This window comes from Merops nubicus, unplaced genomic scaffold, assembly GCF_000691845.1.
Source record: "Merops nubicus isolate BGI_N331 unplaced genomic scaffold, ASM69184v1 scaffold17936, whole genome shotgun sequence".
In the NCBI taxonomy this organism is placed as follows: domain Eukaryota; kingdom Metazoa; phylum Chordata; class Aves; order Coraciiformes; family Meropidae; genus Merops; species Merops nubicus.
The window spans coordinates 668-15,202 of NW_008614534.1; the positions used below are offsets into that span (position 1 = coordinate 668).

At 38.3% G+C, this 14,535-nt stretch overlaps 1 protein-coding gene across 1 annotated transcript; it reads right to left on the reverse strand.

Moving 5' to 3' along the window:
• Positions 1 to 1,007: 1,007 nt before the first annotated feature.
• On the reverse strand, positions 1,008 to 13,456 carry LOC103774840 (kinesin-like protein KIF2A; the record flags this gene model as incomplete). The annotated part of the gene is made up of 6 exons (XM_008942270.1): positions 1,008 to 2,790; positions 4,536 to 4,671; positions 7,008 to 7,109; positions 8,899 to 9,049; positions 12,058 to 12,125; positions 13,346 to 13,456. Coding segments are annotated over 6 exons (654 nt in total), but the record flags the coding sequence as incomplete, so codon positions are not given.
• Between the last annotated feature and the right edge of the window lie 1,079 nt (positions 13,457 to 14,535).

Genomic DNA, 14,535 nt, shown 5'->3' on the forward strand with positions numbered 1-14,535 from the left:
TCTGTACACAACTGATATCTATTATTTAGAAGTCATTAATTGAGAAGCATGTACAGAAATACGCACTTGAATTTGCAGGCATCCAGAGAGGTTGTCTTGGAGAACTGAATTGCTCATTTATTTTATAATTTAGTGATTCTAGTGCTGCTTCACTGCATACAGAACCAATGTATGAGTGAAGTAAGCAGCCACAGCCATATGTTCAGACTAAGACAGAAGGAACAAGTGCTGGAGATTTGTGTCACATTTTCCAAATGCTTCTGTTCTACAAGCTGGGAAACAAGCTTCTCTGAGTCCTGTTCAAGGAGTTCCAGCACATCACAGCAGTGGCCTACAGGAATTCAAGTGCTGTAACCAGCTGTATCTATTTTATCTTGATTCTCACTGCTTCAGTATCTGTAACTATGACCTTTATAGTAGGCTTTGTCCAAAAAAACTCTCTTAACAGTCACAGACACCATTTAATCTGTTACCTGACCAGACTCGTGTCATTAACAAGGCTTAGAAGAAAGCTGATGTGCCCTAAATGCCACTGTCCTCTTTGGTACCGATGGTAAACTGCAGCCTGGTTGTGGCTCTAGGCTCGCGTGGAGGAACAGTAGGGAAGCCACAGTGTCTCGTGCGGGATGTCTCAATGTTCAAAGGCTTTTTAGAGAGTAAGGTTTCTCTAGAGCAGCTTCAAAGAAACTCTCTGGTTTTATACAACTTGTTCTGTTGCCTGCTAACAAAAGCTGCTTCATTCTAGTTCATTGGGTTTTTTTCTTTTAAATGGGATGGACAATGTTCTTAAATCCTCAGCAAGGTGTGTGATGTTTCTTCTAGGACTCGCTGCAAAACTGAAATCAGGAGAGTGTTCTGAGGAACTCTTTCCTATAAGACGAATCTGTACCGTAGAGTTGGTTTGAGAAGTAAATACACTTTTCAAAAGGCCTGTGATTCAGAATAAGTAACTCAAGAAACCCTTCCCAAAGCACAACAGAATTTTCATAGAAGTAAATTCTCATCTGTTATTAGTTTAATTTATTAAACACATTTATGTAAAGTCTACATTGCCTCAGTTTTCATGTTTACACACAGAAGGATTTTTTTTTTTAACTTTTAATCATGATGCAACAAGAGCTTCTCATAGCCTACCTTCCTGTAAGAAATACAAACATTAAACACTACAAGAATTCCTGGCTCATTTAACTCTCTTGTCATTGCCTTCCCTTTATTTCCCTTATACAGGCCTGTATTCCAAAAGTAATTTTTAAACAGTTCGAAGGGAAAGTCTGGATATGAACTCCTGGAAACAGGGAGAACTCCTAGAGAGGTCTACAGTTCTTCATTTGACAAGAAGTTCTTACATGAAAGGTCAATTTTTTTTGGATACTGACTTGCCAAAAAATAATTTTAGTGCCACCACCTAAAAAGTGCTGATACACACAGCACCATTTGCAAGAGTTCAGGTATTTCTGGGATTTCTATTGGTGCTAATAGAGGTATTGTGCAAAATCCTCAAATGGTACTATTTCACCCCACTTTTCAGCTGCTGGCACTGTACAAAGGGGAAAATGGGTATTAGCTACTTTTTTTTTTTTTTTTTTTAAAAGCAACAAAGCTACTCTACCTACAAACTACAGTTAATGTACATGTAAGTTTGTCATGCATCAAAAGCTAAATTTTAACAGTATGTGGAAGGCAAATATGTAAGCATTTAGCTGTATCCCCATAATTTGACAGTTATCCATAAGCAAAGGATGTATGGTACCTTTACTCTGAAAGCACTATCACGCCAAACCACATACTCTGCATCTGCATTATACTAAGATACAAGTCTCCTCAGTACTTAAACATAACCCTTTATTATACATCAACTAACATATTTATGTGGGTTTTTTTTGTTCTGTTTTGGTTTGGTTTTATTACAGAGAAAATGTAGAATTATATAACCATTCTTTATGGTATTCAAATAAATCTAGATTCCAGATTTTTACACGGAGGATGGAATGTCATCTTTTTGTCCACTCTTAACAGCTCTTACAGTTCCTGCTCAAATGATATGGCACATTCTGTGAAATGAAACTAGCCACCAAAAAAGAAGTCTCAAAACACATGAAAAATGTACACGCACAAAAAGTAATTCATATCGACAAACAAGGAATGTTGTTTGTTAAGGCTGTGCTTTAGAAAGAGGGTGTTTAGGGTTAAGTAGCCTTCATCAAGGCACAGAATGGGAAGAGGTAAGCACAGCTGTCTGTAGAAGAGAAGTTCTGTACGACCACTAGTGAGGTGTGCATGCACGCAAACACAATTGAAAACTGCACAGCGGGTCTTCGTAACAAAACTGAATAGAGTCAAAAGGAAACTACTGTGACTTCAATGGCCACAGTTTTACTTCAGTATTAGAAACATGGCAAGTATTTCCAAACATAAAGTTCACAATTTGAATAAATGAAATATTTTAAACAAAGTGCTTCACAGATCTGAACCCCGCATGGTTGTGCTGTCTGGTTTAGAAGCATTTTGTAGACATCATAGAAGCATTTCACACAAAACTGAAAATGTCATTCAGGTGAATAAGAAACAGGACATTTCCACAGACATTTCTAACGTTTTTACACTTTTCAAGTAGTTGAGTTCTTACAGCCACTTGGTTTTGTAACAAACGTGTGCTACAGCAGTATGGGTTCACGGATTCCTTTAGCAGCAGCAAAGGCCTGTTTCAAAGGGCACGTGGTCTTTTCGGGTTGATCTGTTTACTGGCCTGTTCCTCCTCTTGTAGAGCTGCCCGGAAAGATTTCACTTTATCTTTAATAAAAAAGAGAGCATGAATACTGATGTGCCTGTGCACAACACAAATCTTGAAACTAAGCCCTGACACTCCGCATCCCAGCCCTAACACACAACAAAGAACATTCCTCCACAAAAACAGCTGACGCTACAAACTACAAGAGGATTGAGATAAGCTTTAATTCAATACTCACCATACAATCAAGTTGCTTAGCAACTTAGTCCCTTAGATGCTGCCTCTGTCTGCAGGCAGGACAGGATTGGAAACCGCACAATTGCATTCCCAGCGTGTAACCTGTTCACACTTAAATTCTGCTTCTAACTTACAGAGCACAGGGAGATTCACACCACATACATTCTTTTCCTTCCCAGCACATTCCAAATCGTCCTTAGAGGTATCCTAAATTGCACTTAAGCCACTGCTGTACATTCTAAAACCCAGCAGAGTAAACTCTATTACCCTTTGTTTTGCTTTGAAGGTGAAAAGTATTTGTGATTAAATTTTGGAAGTTATTCACTGTAAATTGATAAATGCATCAAGCATTTCATCATAACTATAACAATAATGGGAGAAACCTGAGAAAAGCAGTGTGACATTCTGTCTTATTTCTGTGAAAATTTCTAAGAATTTTTTACTTAACCCTCCTGGGAAGAACCCAGCTCATCCCTCCTGTAAAGCTGTACATGTTATCTTGCTGCCTGTAAAGACACCAGGATCGCTATCTGAGAGATATCTAAGCGTTTACTCCAGTACCTTGTTTCAACAGCAGTATCTATTAAGTTTTCAAAGAACAGGGAATCACTTAAAACTGTTTTTTCACTGCTGGTGTCTCAGATTATCATCTTCTGAAGAGGAAGCCATCATCCATACAAAGCAAGGGAAGGTACCTCCCAATTCTTTGCTGAAGCATACTGGTGCCAATGCATGTTTACAAAGCAAGCAGGCCACATCTGATTTGCTTAATGTAGTCTTCTAACTTACAACAGATAGTCACACTGAGTAAAAATTAAGATTTTATCTTATAAGTAGGTAACACAGATTAAAAAAAAACACCCTCACTCCTCAGCCCCCAACTCCATCCTTGAATTTTTACCAGTTTAGCGTGTCTCCTGGAGTCTAAATAGGTACAGAAACTAAAATGTAAAATTCATTTGCCATGATGTTCCAAGCTGACAAGCTGACTTTAGAAGACAAGTGGTGGAGTCAATTTTGGGCACTAAAAATTATCTACAGTTTGTTTTTCAACAAAGAGAGGCTGACAAAATTCAGACAGAAAGGCTGCTGAAGAAAAAAAGGAAGCCACCAACAAAGCTACTCAGAGCTTGATGCCACTCTTAAGCACAATTTTAAAAGTGATAGGCCACTGACAACAGGCCGCTACACTACAAAATGCAACAGAGCAGGAACTGAGAGTTTCCCAGTACTTTCTCCTCATTCTTTTTTTCCTGCAATTCATTTGGATTTTATTTTTCCTGCCCTTATTGTTTTGGAGCAAAGGAAAAGAAAGGATCAAATTTATACTTCCTCGATGTTAAGTGGAAATTTTTCCTTTGAACTAAAATGAACTGAGCACAGATGTGAACTTGTTCTTAGGCAGCAGAATAACTGTTCCTTCCTCACAACACTGCAGGGCAGCATAAGGGGAAAAAAGACCCTAAAACACAACCACACCTTTTTTTTTCCTCATTATTACTGCAAGTCTACACGACATATTAGAACACACTGCTAATAATGTACATGGAAGTGATTAAAAGCAACCTACCTCTAAGTTCAGTCAGAATATCTATTTTTTGCTCAAGAATTGCTTCAAGTTGGGTGGCGTAAGAGTCCACATCATAGTCTACTTCTTCTGTCATCTCTAGAAGAGCTTTTTCATCTTCCAGCCATCTAATAGATTCCTAAATGAAAGTGAAAAAAAAAAAAAACAATAAATACATTAGCAAAGTTTCAAGACAAGTTTCAAGACACAGAGCTGAATCAGACCTTCTTTCAAGATGGCCATACTTACACTCTCCGGTCACCTCAGTAAAACAGATTTCAATCCTAAAATGAAACCTTACTCCCTCATTGAGCAAAACTGCATGCTTTCTACATTGTTTCTTAATCCTAGCAGCTATACCAGCAACAAGAAAACCCGAGCTACACCAGTTTTACTTCAAATTCAGAACATTAGGTGGTTGTAAAGCTAAGGAACCCAGAGAACAGAACTTTATGTCAGTTACACCCCCTTAAGCAGGTATCAGACTTTGAAGTCAAGCTTCAATTTTAAGTATGGGCTGGTTGCCACTGACTGTAATCACAGTGTCATTACTGCAGTCAAGGAGCCAAGATAATTCTGTATGTAATCAACACCAGTTTTAAGAGAAGCTGTATAAAAGAAGAGCTATTTTATGTTCACTCTTACATGAGCTAACTCCCCAGACAGGTATGGGTACAGTAAAGATTGGTTAAAGCAGCTCCTGTGCATCTTTGCATTCTGAACATTACCAAAAATGCGGGCAAAAAGTCTTGCAGCAAAGAAGAATGCAGCCACGAGCTTAAAGCTTACAGAACCATGCAAACCTGTGATCAGGAGAATTTGGTCCCATTGGAAATGTTTCAATTTAAAACATGAAAGCAGCTAACAGTTCTAAGTATGCTCAGCCTGAAATACTAAAATTAATTTTTGCCTTCCATCCTCAGTAGCCCAAGTAATATTTGACAGCATAAGCCAAACCCCATGTATGTGTTTTGTCTCTCAGGGCAGATAGAGCTCACATGGGGATAGGACTCATCTAATATAAACTCATACAGTCAAGACACAAGATGCAGACTGATGTCTCCAGAGTGCAATTCATTCTGTTCATCTATCTTAGAATTTTTGTTAGGAAAGAGCATTTTGTATCAGTAGCTTCCAGAAGAAAGCTGATGGAAGACAACTTCTGCCAGGTACAGCTAATAGATTTTGTATTGGCACAGCCCACCTCCTCCAACAGCAAAAACTAACAAGCCATGCTGCACATGAAGGGAGCTGAGGCTTGGATGCGTTTGCTTCCAGTGACTGCTTGGAGGCGCAGTAATCTCCAGCAGAAGGCCAGCTGGACACACGGGGCAGCAACATCTTAAAATAATGCAGCTTCTATGTCCAGAAATCACAAGCATTTGGATGGAGCTATGGCATATGACTTCCACACTTCTCCATGTTTTACCTCAGGGCTAGAGTTTTGTAATAACTGAATCTCTACATCTGTTGTAAAATGTAGTTATGTAGCATCGTACTGTATTATAAACACGTATCAACGTTCCACTAAGTTAGATACCTAAATTGAGGAGATGTGTGCATTCTCTACAGGTTTAATGCCCTGCTGTTCTCTTGCAGCAGACGTGCCAAATGGATAACCTGCCTCAAGAACATAAGGTTACAAACCAAAGCAACTCACATTTCCTTCTGGTAACTAGTAACCCAAACTTATTATTACAATTTATTTTGTGAATGTGAAAGGCTTCGTGGCCTTTTACAGACCAGCACTGCACTCCATGGGCAGTTATCCTTCTAAAGACCTTGACTAATAGGCAGTGAAAACCTTCACGTATTCTAGAAAGCAAGCAAACAGGCAGTTAGAAATATGCATCTCTCTTCTGGATCTCCGTATCTCAGAGGAAAACGTCACAACAGGATACTCAGAGGAGATACGTAGAGGGAATATTACAGTTTCTTAGAAGGAAATGACCAAACAGAAAAGGTGCTGACAGACATCACTATTAATTGCCAGCTCTGGCACAGGAACAGTGGCATAGGGTAGATAGTAAAATTAAAAATTTCAAGATCAATCTGAATAAGCTCCCTGCAACTAGAAAAAAAAAAAAAACAGTCACTAATGCTTGGAAAGGACTGCAAGAGAAAATATAGTGAATAGTTAAAAATAGTAAAAAGAAACCACCTTTCTTTTCTAACTTTTCTTACAATGAACACAGTTGACTTGGCAATGTGTGTTGAGAAGAAAAAAAATTCTAAATTTCTGGGATGACACAGAAATACACTTCTCTTTCATCATGGGGACAATGATTAGCGGTTATCGGATCATTCCCCATTTGTTTGCTACAATGGACTTAGCATAATAAAACAGTTTAGACACCAGTTCTGACACCAGCAGTATGACCAGGTAATATCCTACATATGCAGGAGTGTGTCCTTTCATTGGGAAAACCTGAACTCCTGGATTATCATAACACGAAGTAGAGCTCCATCTTTTACCTGGAAGACAGCCCTGTGGTCTTCTACTACTTGCTCTTCCATTTCTACCATTTGTGACACAGCTTCATGGAAAGTAAACAACTGTGGAGAAACTTCCTCTTCCTACAAACAATGGGAAAGCTTGTTAGTCTGGAAAGAGCTGTGGCTACAGGGAGCACACTGAATGTGATCTATCTCATCACAGAACGCAAACAGAAATACACAGAAGGCAGAACCTGTCAAAAACAGAATTTAATACTTCTAACAAGAAAACCACCAGAAATGAGCAGAGAGGGTAATAAACTCAAAAATGTTCACAGAGTTTAAGTTAACTTCACTAAAAATTTCCAGCCATTAATCCTAGTGGATATCAGAAAAGAGAATATTCCACATTAATAAAAACCAGTTAGAATAGTGGGAAGAGGAAGCCACAAGGGAAGAATATTCATTTCTAGTAGGTTTTCATGCCTACAGAAAACTAGTATTTTGGTGAGGGCTTCCTATTTTGCATATCACAATAGGCAGAATTTTTTTTAAAAAAAGAGAATAATTCTATTCAATACATTTCAGGAAATCAAAATTATATTAAACCTTTGGAAAAAAAGTGGAGTAAGTGTAAAGTCAGAAATCTAAACTGTACATAGTGATTAATGCATGAGAAGAATGGGCAAACTGGGGCAAACAGGGCTTCTTTAGAAATGAATAGTTAACAATCAAAGGGAGAAGTGCTAGGCAGGCTGTAAATAACATTTTAGCAAGACAGTATAGTTCCTTACACAACGCCTGTGAAATCTTTTTTAAAACATATTGTAAAGCTTAATTTAATTCAGCATGAACAACGAGGTATGATCAGAAAGGGTATTTGTCTGGAAGGACAGGGGAGCTCTAGGAATCACAAAATGCTAAGGGTCAGAAGGGATCCCTGAGACCATCTACTCCAATGTCCCTGCCAAAGCAGGTTCACCTCGAGCAGGTTACACAGGAACGTGTCTAGGTGGGTTTTGAAAGTCTCCAGAGAAGGAAGCTCCACAACATTTCTGGACAGCCTGCTCCAGTACTCTGTCAGCTCCAGAGTAAAGAAGTTACTAGCATGTTCTTATACAATTTAGAGTCCTGGAAGAAAAGCCAGTTACTAAAATGAGAAATACAGCAGAGACCATGAAGAGGTGTCTAAGAAGGCAGAGAGTCTTGTGAAAAGTAAGTTAGGACAGTAAGGAACTTTCCATCTTTCATCACCATTTTAACTAATTGAGTTTTATCTCTGTTGAACATTTACAGAACCAGGACTAGAGCTGATAATCAGCAATGAGGGGAAAATGCCCTTCAGATGATGCCTCTGAGCTCCCTGATGCTGAGTTCCCAGGCAGACATGCTGGGAACGTGATGTGGCTCTCTCCCAAACAGTGCACTAGGGTTTCGTTTCACTGCATGGAAATCAGGATGGCAAGCAGAGTGATGGGTAGCCAGGTGAAATGCAGAGAATGGCAAGCTGACTTGAAATGGGTGCTACGTGCAGGGAAAATAATGCTGAAAACCACAAGAGTGTTAAATAAAACAGCTTAGTGTCCCAGGATATTTCTAACTGCCTGAAAAAAATATGAAGCTATCCTGGAAAAAAGGCACACCACAGAATGTCAGAGCCTAGTGCAGACCCTACTTAGACATTAAAAGCCATAATGAGCAAGGAAGGTGAAGAAAAATAAAACATTCTCCTGTCAGCCTTCAAGAAACATTTTTGGTCGTGGTTCTTTTTTGTCTGGGAATGAATGAAATGCCATAAACTGAAAAGGTGAAGAGATGTGCTGTATTTACTTAATGATCTTGATAACAGGCTATAAATACACATTACTCTAGACTTGTTCTGACACTGTATTTATCATCATCTCCTTCATTAATGCTGTAAACCACTCACGTTTTGTTCACAGAGCAGCTTGAGATCATCTCTCTGAGGAGAGCTCCCCACACCCCACTGTGTCTCCAGGTCATCAATCTGGTTAGGAGCATGGTGTATAACGGGACGGATATCTCCTGCAGCACTGGGATCGACTGTCAGCTCCTTCACCCTGCCAGCAGAAAACGTTTCATCTGTAAATTAGTAACTTCCTGTGCAAAACAGTTACAACCAAAAATAAAGCTCTATGGGTTTATGCACAATTAATGCATTTAATAGGGATGATGATGTCAGCTTCACAAATTTGTTGTACTTCCAGTGACAAAAATTTTCGTCCAGCTCCTACAAAGCACGGACCATTGAATTTCAACTACTTGCAGGTGGATTACCATCCATTGTCTACCAAGAGGCATATTCTGATGGAAATCTTACTACTCACTAACAATTGAGAAGGCAAAAATCTCCAAACCCTCAAATATTGCTTCTTAACAATGAGCAATATTTGAAAGAAAAGATCATTCAGCATCCTAAACCTGACCATCTTTCTTCTTCTGTGCACACAACTGTGCTTTTAAAACATTAGTCAGTCAGTACTTCACTAGCTGTTACAGAAAAATCCTCCAAGAATTCTGAAGAAAATAGTAATTTACAACCAAGTACCTCAAAGAACTAGCAGATCTTTTAATTAAAATAATTTCAAAGGTAAAAATATCTTATTGAAATCTCAGGCTCTTGGAGCATGAAAATAGTTTAAAAGGCTGATAATGATTCTATCAAAAAAAAAAAAAAAGCCCATTTAAAAGCAAGTTCATGAAACAGACAGGATAAAGCCCGCAAGTACATCAAGTTTTAGAACATACTCTTTTTCTTAAAGGGAAAAACGTTTTTTTCAAGTAGCACCTCTTTACTACAACAGGAATTGTTTTTCATTCTTCTTCTGAGTGACTAGAAGTTTAAAAAAAGATATATGTATGGAAATTTTCTGTTTTAAATACACGTGTTCAAATTACCCTAAACACAGACTTGTCAGATTTGGTCCACTAAATCTGCAAAGGTGACACCACCACTTTTTTTAAAATGTATGAAGGAAACTAGCAAGCTTGGATACAGAGTGTAGATGTTTAAGGGAGGGTGAACAAAATACTGGGGAGATGATTGCAGATCATGCAGAACCATCACCTGCCAAACAAAATAATAAAAAAAAGTATGAGTGACTCGAGGCAAGGGGAATAATGAAAGGTTGGTCTGTAAAATTACAAAGCCAAAAAGAAAACTTTAAAAATAAAGATTCCATGTATAGAATGAAGTAGACCTGGTGATTGAAGGAGAAAAGTCGTCATACTCATAGGAAGGAGAGAGATCAGAGCGACTGCCACTACCCTGTGAGAAGGGAATGTCCGAAGGACTAATTCCAAATTCCTTTACTCTGCAGCAGCAAAATACAGCAGCAAATTAAAAGAAAATGTTCTCATAAACACAGTTAAAATGACATCTAGTTTTTTAGCATAGTTCTTTAATAGTTCAGCTATAAATTCATTTTCATATTACAACACAAGTGTGCCAGCATATTTAAAACTTCTGCAAACAGAAGTTTTACAGATCACTAACAAAACTGAACAAAACCAGTGCTGCTAATTTGAAGGGAACTCTAATAGTAGTGTTTTCAGAAAAGTAATTCCAGATTTCCATTCGTGCAGTTAATAAAATTTGCTCTACATTAAATATTCCACTGCATGGCCTCCTTTTAAAGTATCAAGCCACTAGAGCCTTAAAGGGGCCTTACCCTGCCCCCTGTCTTATGCTGCAAACACACTGGTGTCCAGCACCTAAAAACTAATTATACTATGCAAATGATAATATTGCTAGGAAAAAGCTAAAATAAAAAACTGAATTAAGAACTAAAACGCACAAAATATATGAAGCAACTTCACAGTGACAGGCATTTACTCCATAACACACAAATTTAACAGCAAGGGGAAGGAACAGTTTCAGGGCAACTGTCTAATATACTAGAAATAGGTATTTAATTAGTTTTGTGGTGTCTTCCTCTGGAGCCACTCCAGCAACACACATTCTATAAGGGGTAAAAGATCCAGTAAGTCTTGATGAATGTGCAAGGCCCTTCATTACATTGCTGTAAGCAGGGGAAGTAGATGCCTCCTCCTCACCAGGAAGAAAATCACACAGATTGGTCCAAGCCAAGCGGGTTTGCCACTAGCTCCCTTCATCTTGACACAGAAAGACTCAGATATCTAAAGAAGCTGGTGGTAAGCTTTCCTAGCAGCCCTCTGTGCCCAAATGGTGACTGGCCAGGGTGCCCAGCCAAGCAGGAGCAGATGTGGTTCTGCCCTGTCTTTCACTGGGGCAAGCAGGCCAGTAAGTAGTAGCCTTTTCTGGCAAAACCAGGGTTTCTGATGGCCCAGAGGAGAGTTTGCTTCCTTTGTTCTTTGCAGCAAAGTGTGGGGGAGTCTCTGGGTCACAGGTCTGACTGCAGAGACACAGGCCCTCATCACCCCATCTCCACAGAGATTAAACAGAGGAGAACTGCAGCAGGGGAAGGCTCATTTCACACTCACTGAAGAGAGACCAACATTTTCAGAGAGCAGTAGAGGTCTCAGAGGTGCTGCATTAGCCTCTGAAGGTGCTCTACGGTGATTACAAAGTCACTGTTGGATTAACTGACTCTTTTACTTTGGAGTCTCAGATGTTTGCCTGAAGTTGGGAAGTATAAAATCTCATATATATGTGAAACAGACTGGCAGCTGCATGCAGTTCCACCAAGGGGATGAAAAACAAAAAAAAAATATCATACTGCAGAAAGGTATTTCAGCTAACACCCCTGGGAATCATCATGAATACTGACTCTCTTAATGCAAGAGATGGTGCCTTCAGAGCAGGGGCAAAACTAATAGTGGCATCTCCCATGTTCCTTGCAATCCACATTATCCATCCCTGGATAATGGCTTAAATGCAGTTTCTATTGATTCTATTGTAATGGCTGTAAAAAGTGACAAATTAAATATGACCGTGGATCAGTAATTTGGATTTAATCTTATTAAGAAATGCAAGTATAATAAAAATATTCAGGTAGCTAAAATAATTCTACAACACAGAACAACACTATTCCAAGTGTCAATAATCAACAGCCAGTATAGCTATAAGCAATAACATTTATCATACCTATTTGCATATCTCAATGTATTTAGAGTGTTTTCACAGGATGCCATCCCTGGAGAAATTGTAGCAATCTGGAGAAAAACAAGCCACACATTGATAAACCATTTTGTACAGATGTAAGGGTAAATTAACTTTATTTAATCTCCAGTTTTATTTGAGATCTTCTACAAAAACTGTCTATTATATACAGCTGTCCCTAGACAATAACATCTCATGGAGACAGATGTCAAGTCAAAGCTTCAATTTAATTCTTTTTAACCATATCTGGAACATTAACAATTCATAGAAATTCAGTCCACTTCCCCCATCTCTCTGTCTTGGTAACATCCTGTGTAAATGCACAGTCCTAACTGAAAAAATAAACACTTCTCAAAAAGGAAAATATACAGCTCAGTAGAAAGTAAATTTAATATAGCCTGCAAACAATTGAGATATTATTATTCGTACATATCTTTGTAGGTTGTTTTCTGTTCAACCATACTGATTCGTGTCTGATTTGAGAGAACTATTTTGGTCAGTCCAAAAAACATACTCGGTAATGTTAAGTATGAGTTTAACTGTTTTCCTAAGTATTTCTTTCCTCAGTTTTAAGTTATCTGTAAACAATACTTGATAGCTAAGTTATTATCAGACATATCTGGAAGATATGACCTACCTATAGGTTCTTCCTTTTCCTGACAAATAAAATGCCATGAAAATCCCACTTTCTCTCTAGCACTCAGCAAAAATATTAACTGTGATCAGGCAACAGTGATATGAATGTGATATGAATGTGATATGAATGATCAGGCATCATTGTTTGTCCTATTTCCTCTCAGTAGTCCAATTTTTTCATCTGTGCTCCCTTCAGGAGAGCCATAAAGGCACTACCTGGGACAAACATCTTTATGGTCCTGCACACTAACATATTTTTATGGCAGCACAGCATCAGGAGACTGATACTGATGAAGGTTAGATAATTCTGGTCTTCTCTTACATCCTGCTGCTGGCATTACTGTACAAAAGCACAGGTAGTCATCCTGAGAGGAATTTCTCCTACTAGGGAGAAAGAAAAAATATGTGGTGTGAGTGGGTTGGAAAACCTAAACAGCCTGCTACCATGCAGACTTAAGTTCAAACTCCTAATACTGGTAGACTGTTATCAGCAGTACTCTCACACCAAATCCAAAACACAGCACTGGAGTGGATAGTAGGAAGAAAACTAACTCTATTCCAGCCAAAACTAGGACAACAGCTAGCATCTTTTTTTCTTTTTAATTGTCAAAACAAACAGTTAACCAAATCAACTTACCATACAGGTACGGGAGTTTTCTCCTATGAATGAATCTCTTAGCACCTGAGTAAGTTTGCTTGCTCTGAAAGGTGTATGAGGTTTATTTCGTCCTAAGGCTCTAATACACTCCTGGAAGAACAAATGGGTTTATGCAGTTTTCTTTAACATGGGTGGAATAAATATAATACATATAACTTTCAAAATCAGAAAATACATGCCTTAGTTATGTGGCTGTCCCCTATTGGATTCAAGAAGGGTCAAGGTTTTACCTCTCATTACGTTCAGTAGAGAGGTAGCAATTAAAAAGGGGTCAGCAGCCTTAAATCTTTCTGAATCTCATCCAAAATTTTTACATCCATTGTATCCAACAACAACAAAACAAAACAAAATCAGTATTGATGTTAGTATCCAGACTAAGAATTATCTCTGATTATCAGCTGAAAAAGCCCAAATAACCTACAGCCTCTGCCAGCAGAAGCAGCAGGGACAGGGACACATGTTAACTCTTACCAATTAAAAGCAGTATCTTTGATTCTGGCTCTACCACTGATTTTCTTTATAGCTCAGAATACAACAATGAGCTTTCTGAAAGCTTCCACAGATCACAAACCTAGTAAGTATAGCTGTCTATTGATGCACTCAATATTGGAAGACACTTGAAAACATAAATCATTCCCTGTTTTAAAAGATTCTTCATGTGAAAAACAAGAGAGAACATCTCTTTCACTCATAGGGGTATGGGGCTAAACTAATATTTGCAATAATTTGGAAAGTTCCAGTGAGAAAGACTATACAGATGTACATATTATGAACTTACTATAGAAGTTACAGAAGCAACCACATACAACAGTGCAAACTGTGCAAACCTTGCACGAACGGTGCAAGATCACACTAATCTAAACACCACTTCTGCCAACTCAAAGCTCTTATCATCAGCTAACAAATTCATTCTTATGCAAAGAAAATTAAAATTTCTGTGTTGTCATCATTATATTTTGATCATAAATTCCAGTTCCTGCCTTGGCCTTACAAGTATTTCTTCAAATGCATGGCTTCCTTGGTACAGTTTTAACACATCTATGCATAGAACTTCTTCAAACAACCATACTTCAAAAGCTTTTTAAATTAGAGCTTCGCTTTTATCAGCATTAACAGACAGAATAGCTTTTGTGTTACATGACTAGTTCTACAGTAGTTCAGCTAATCCT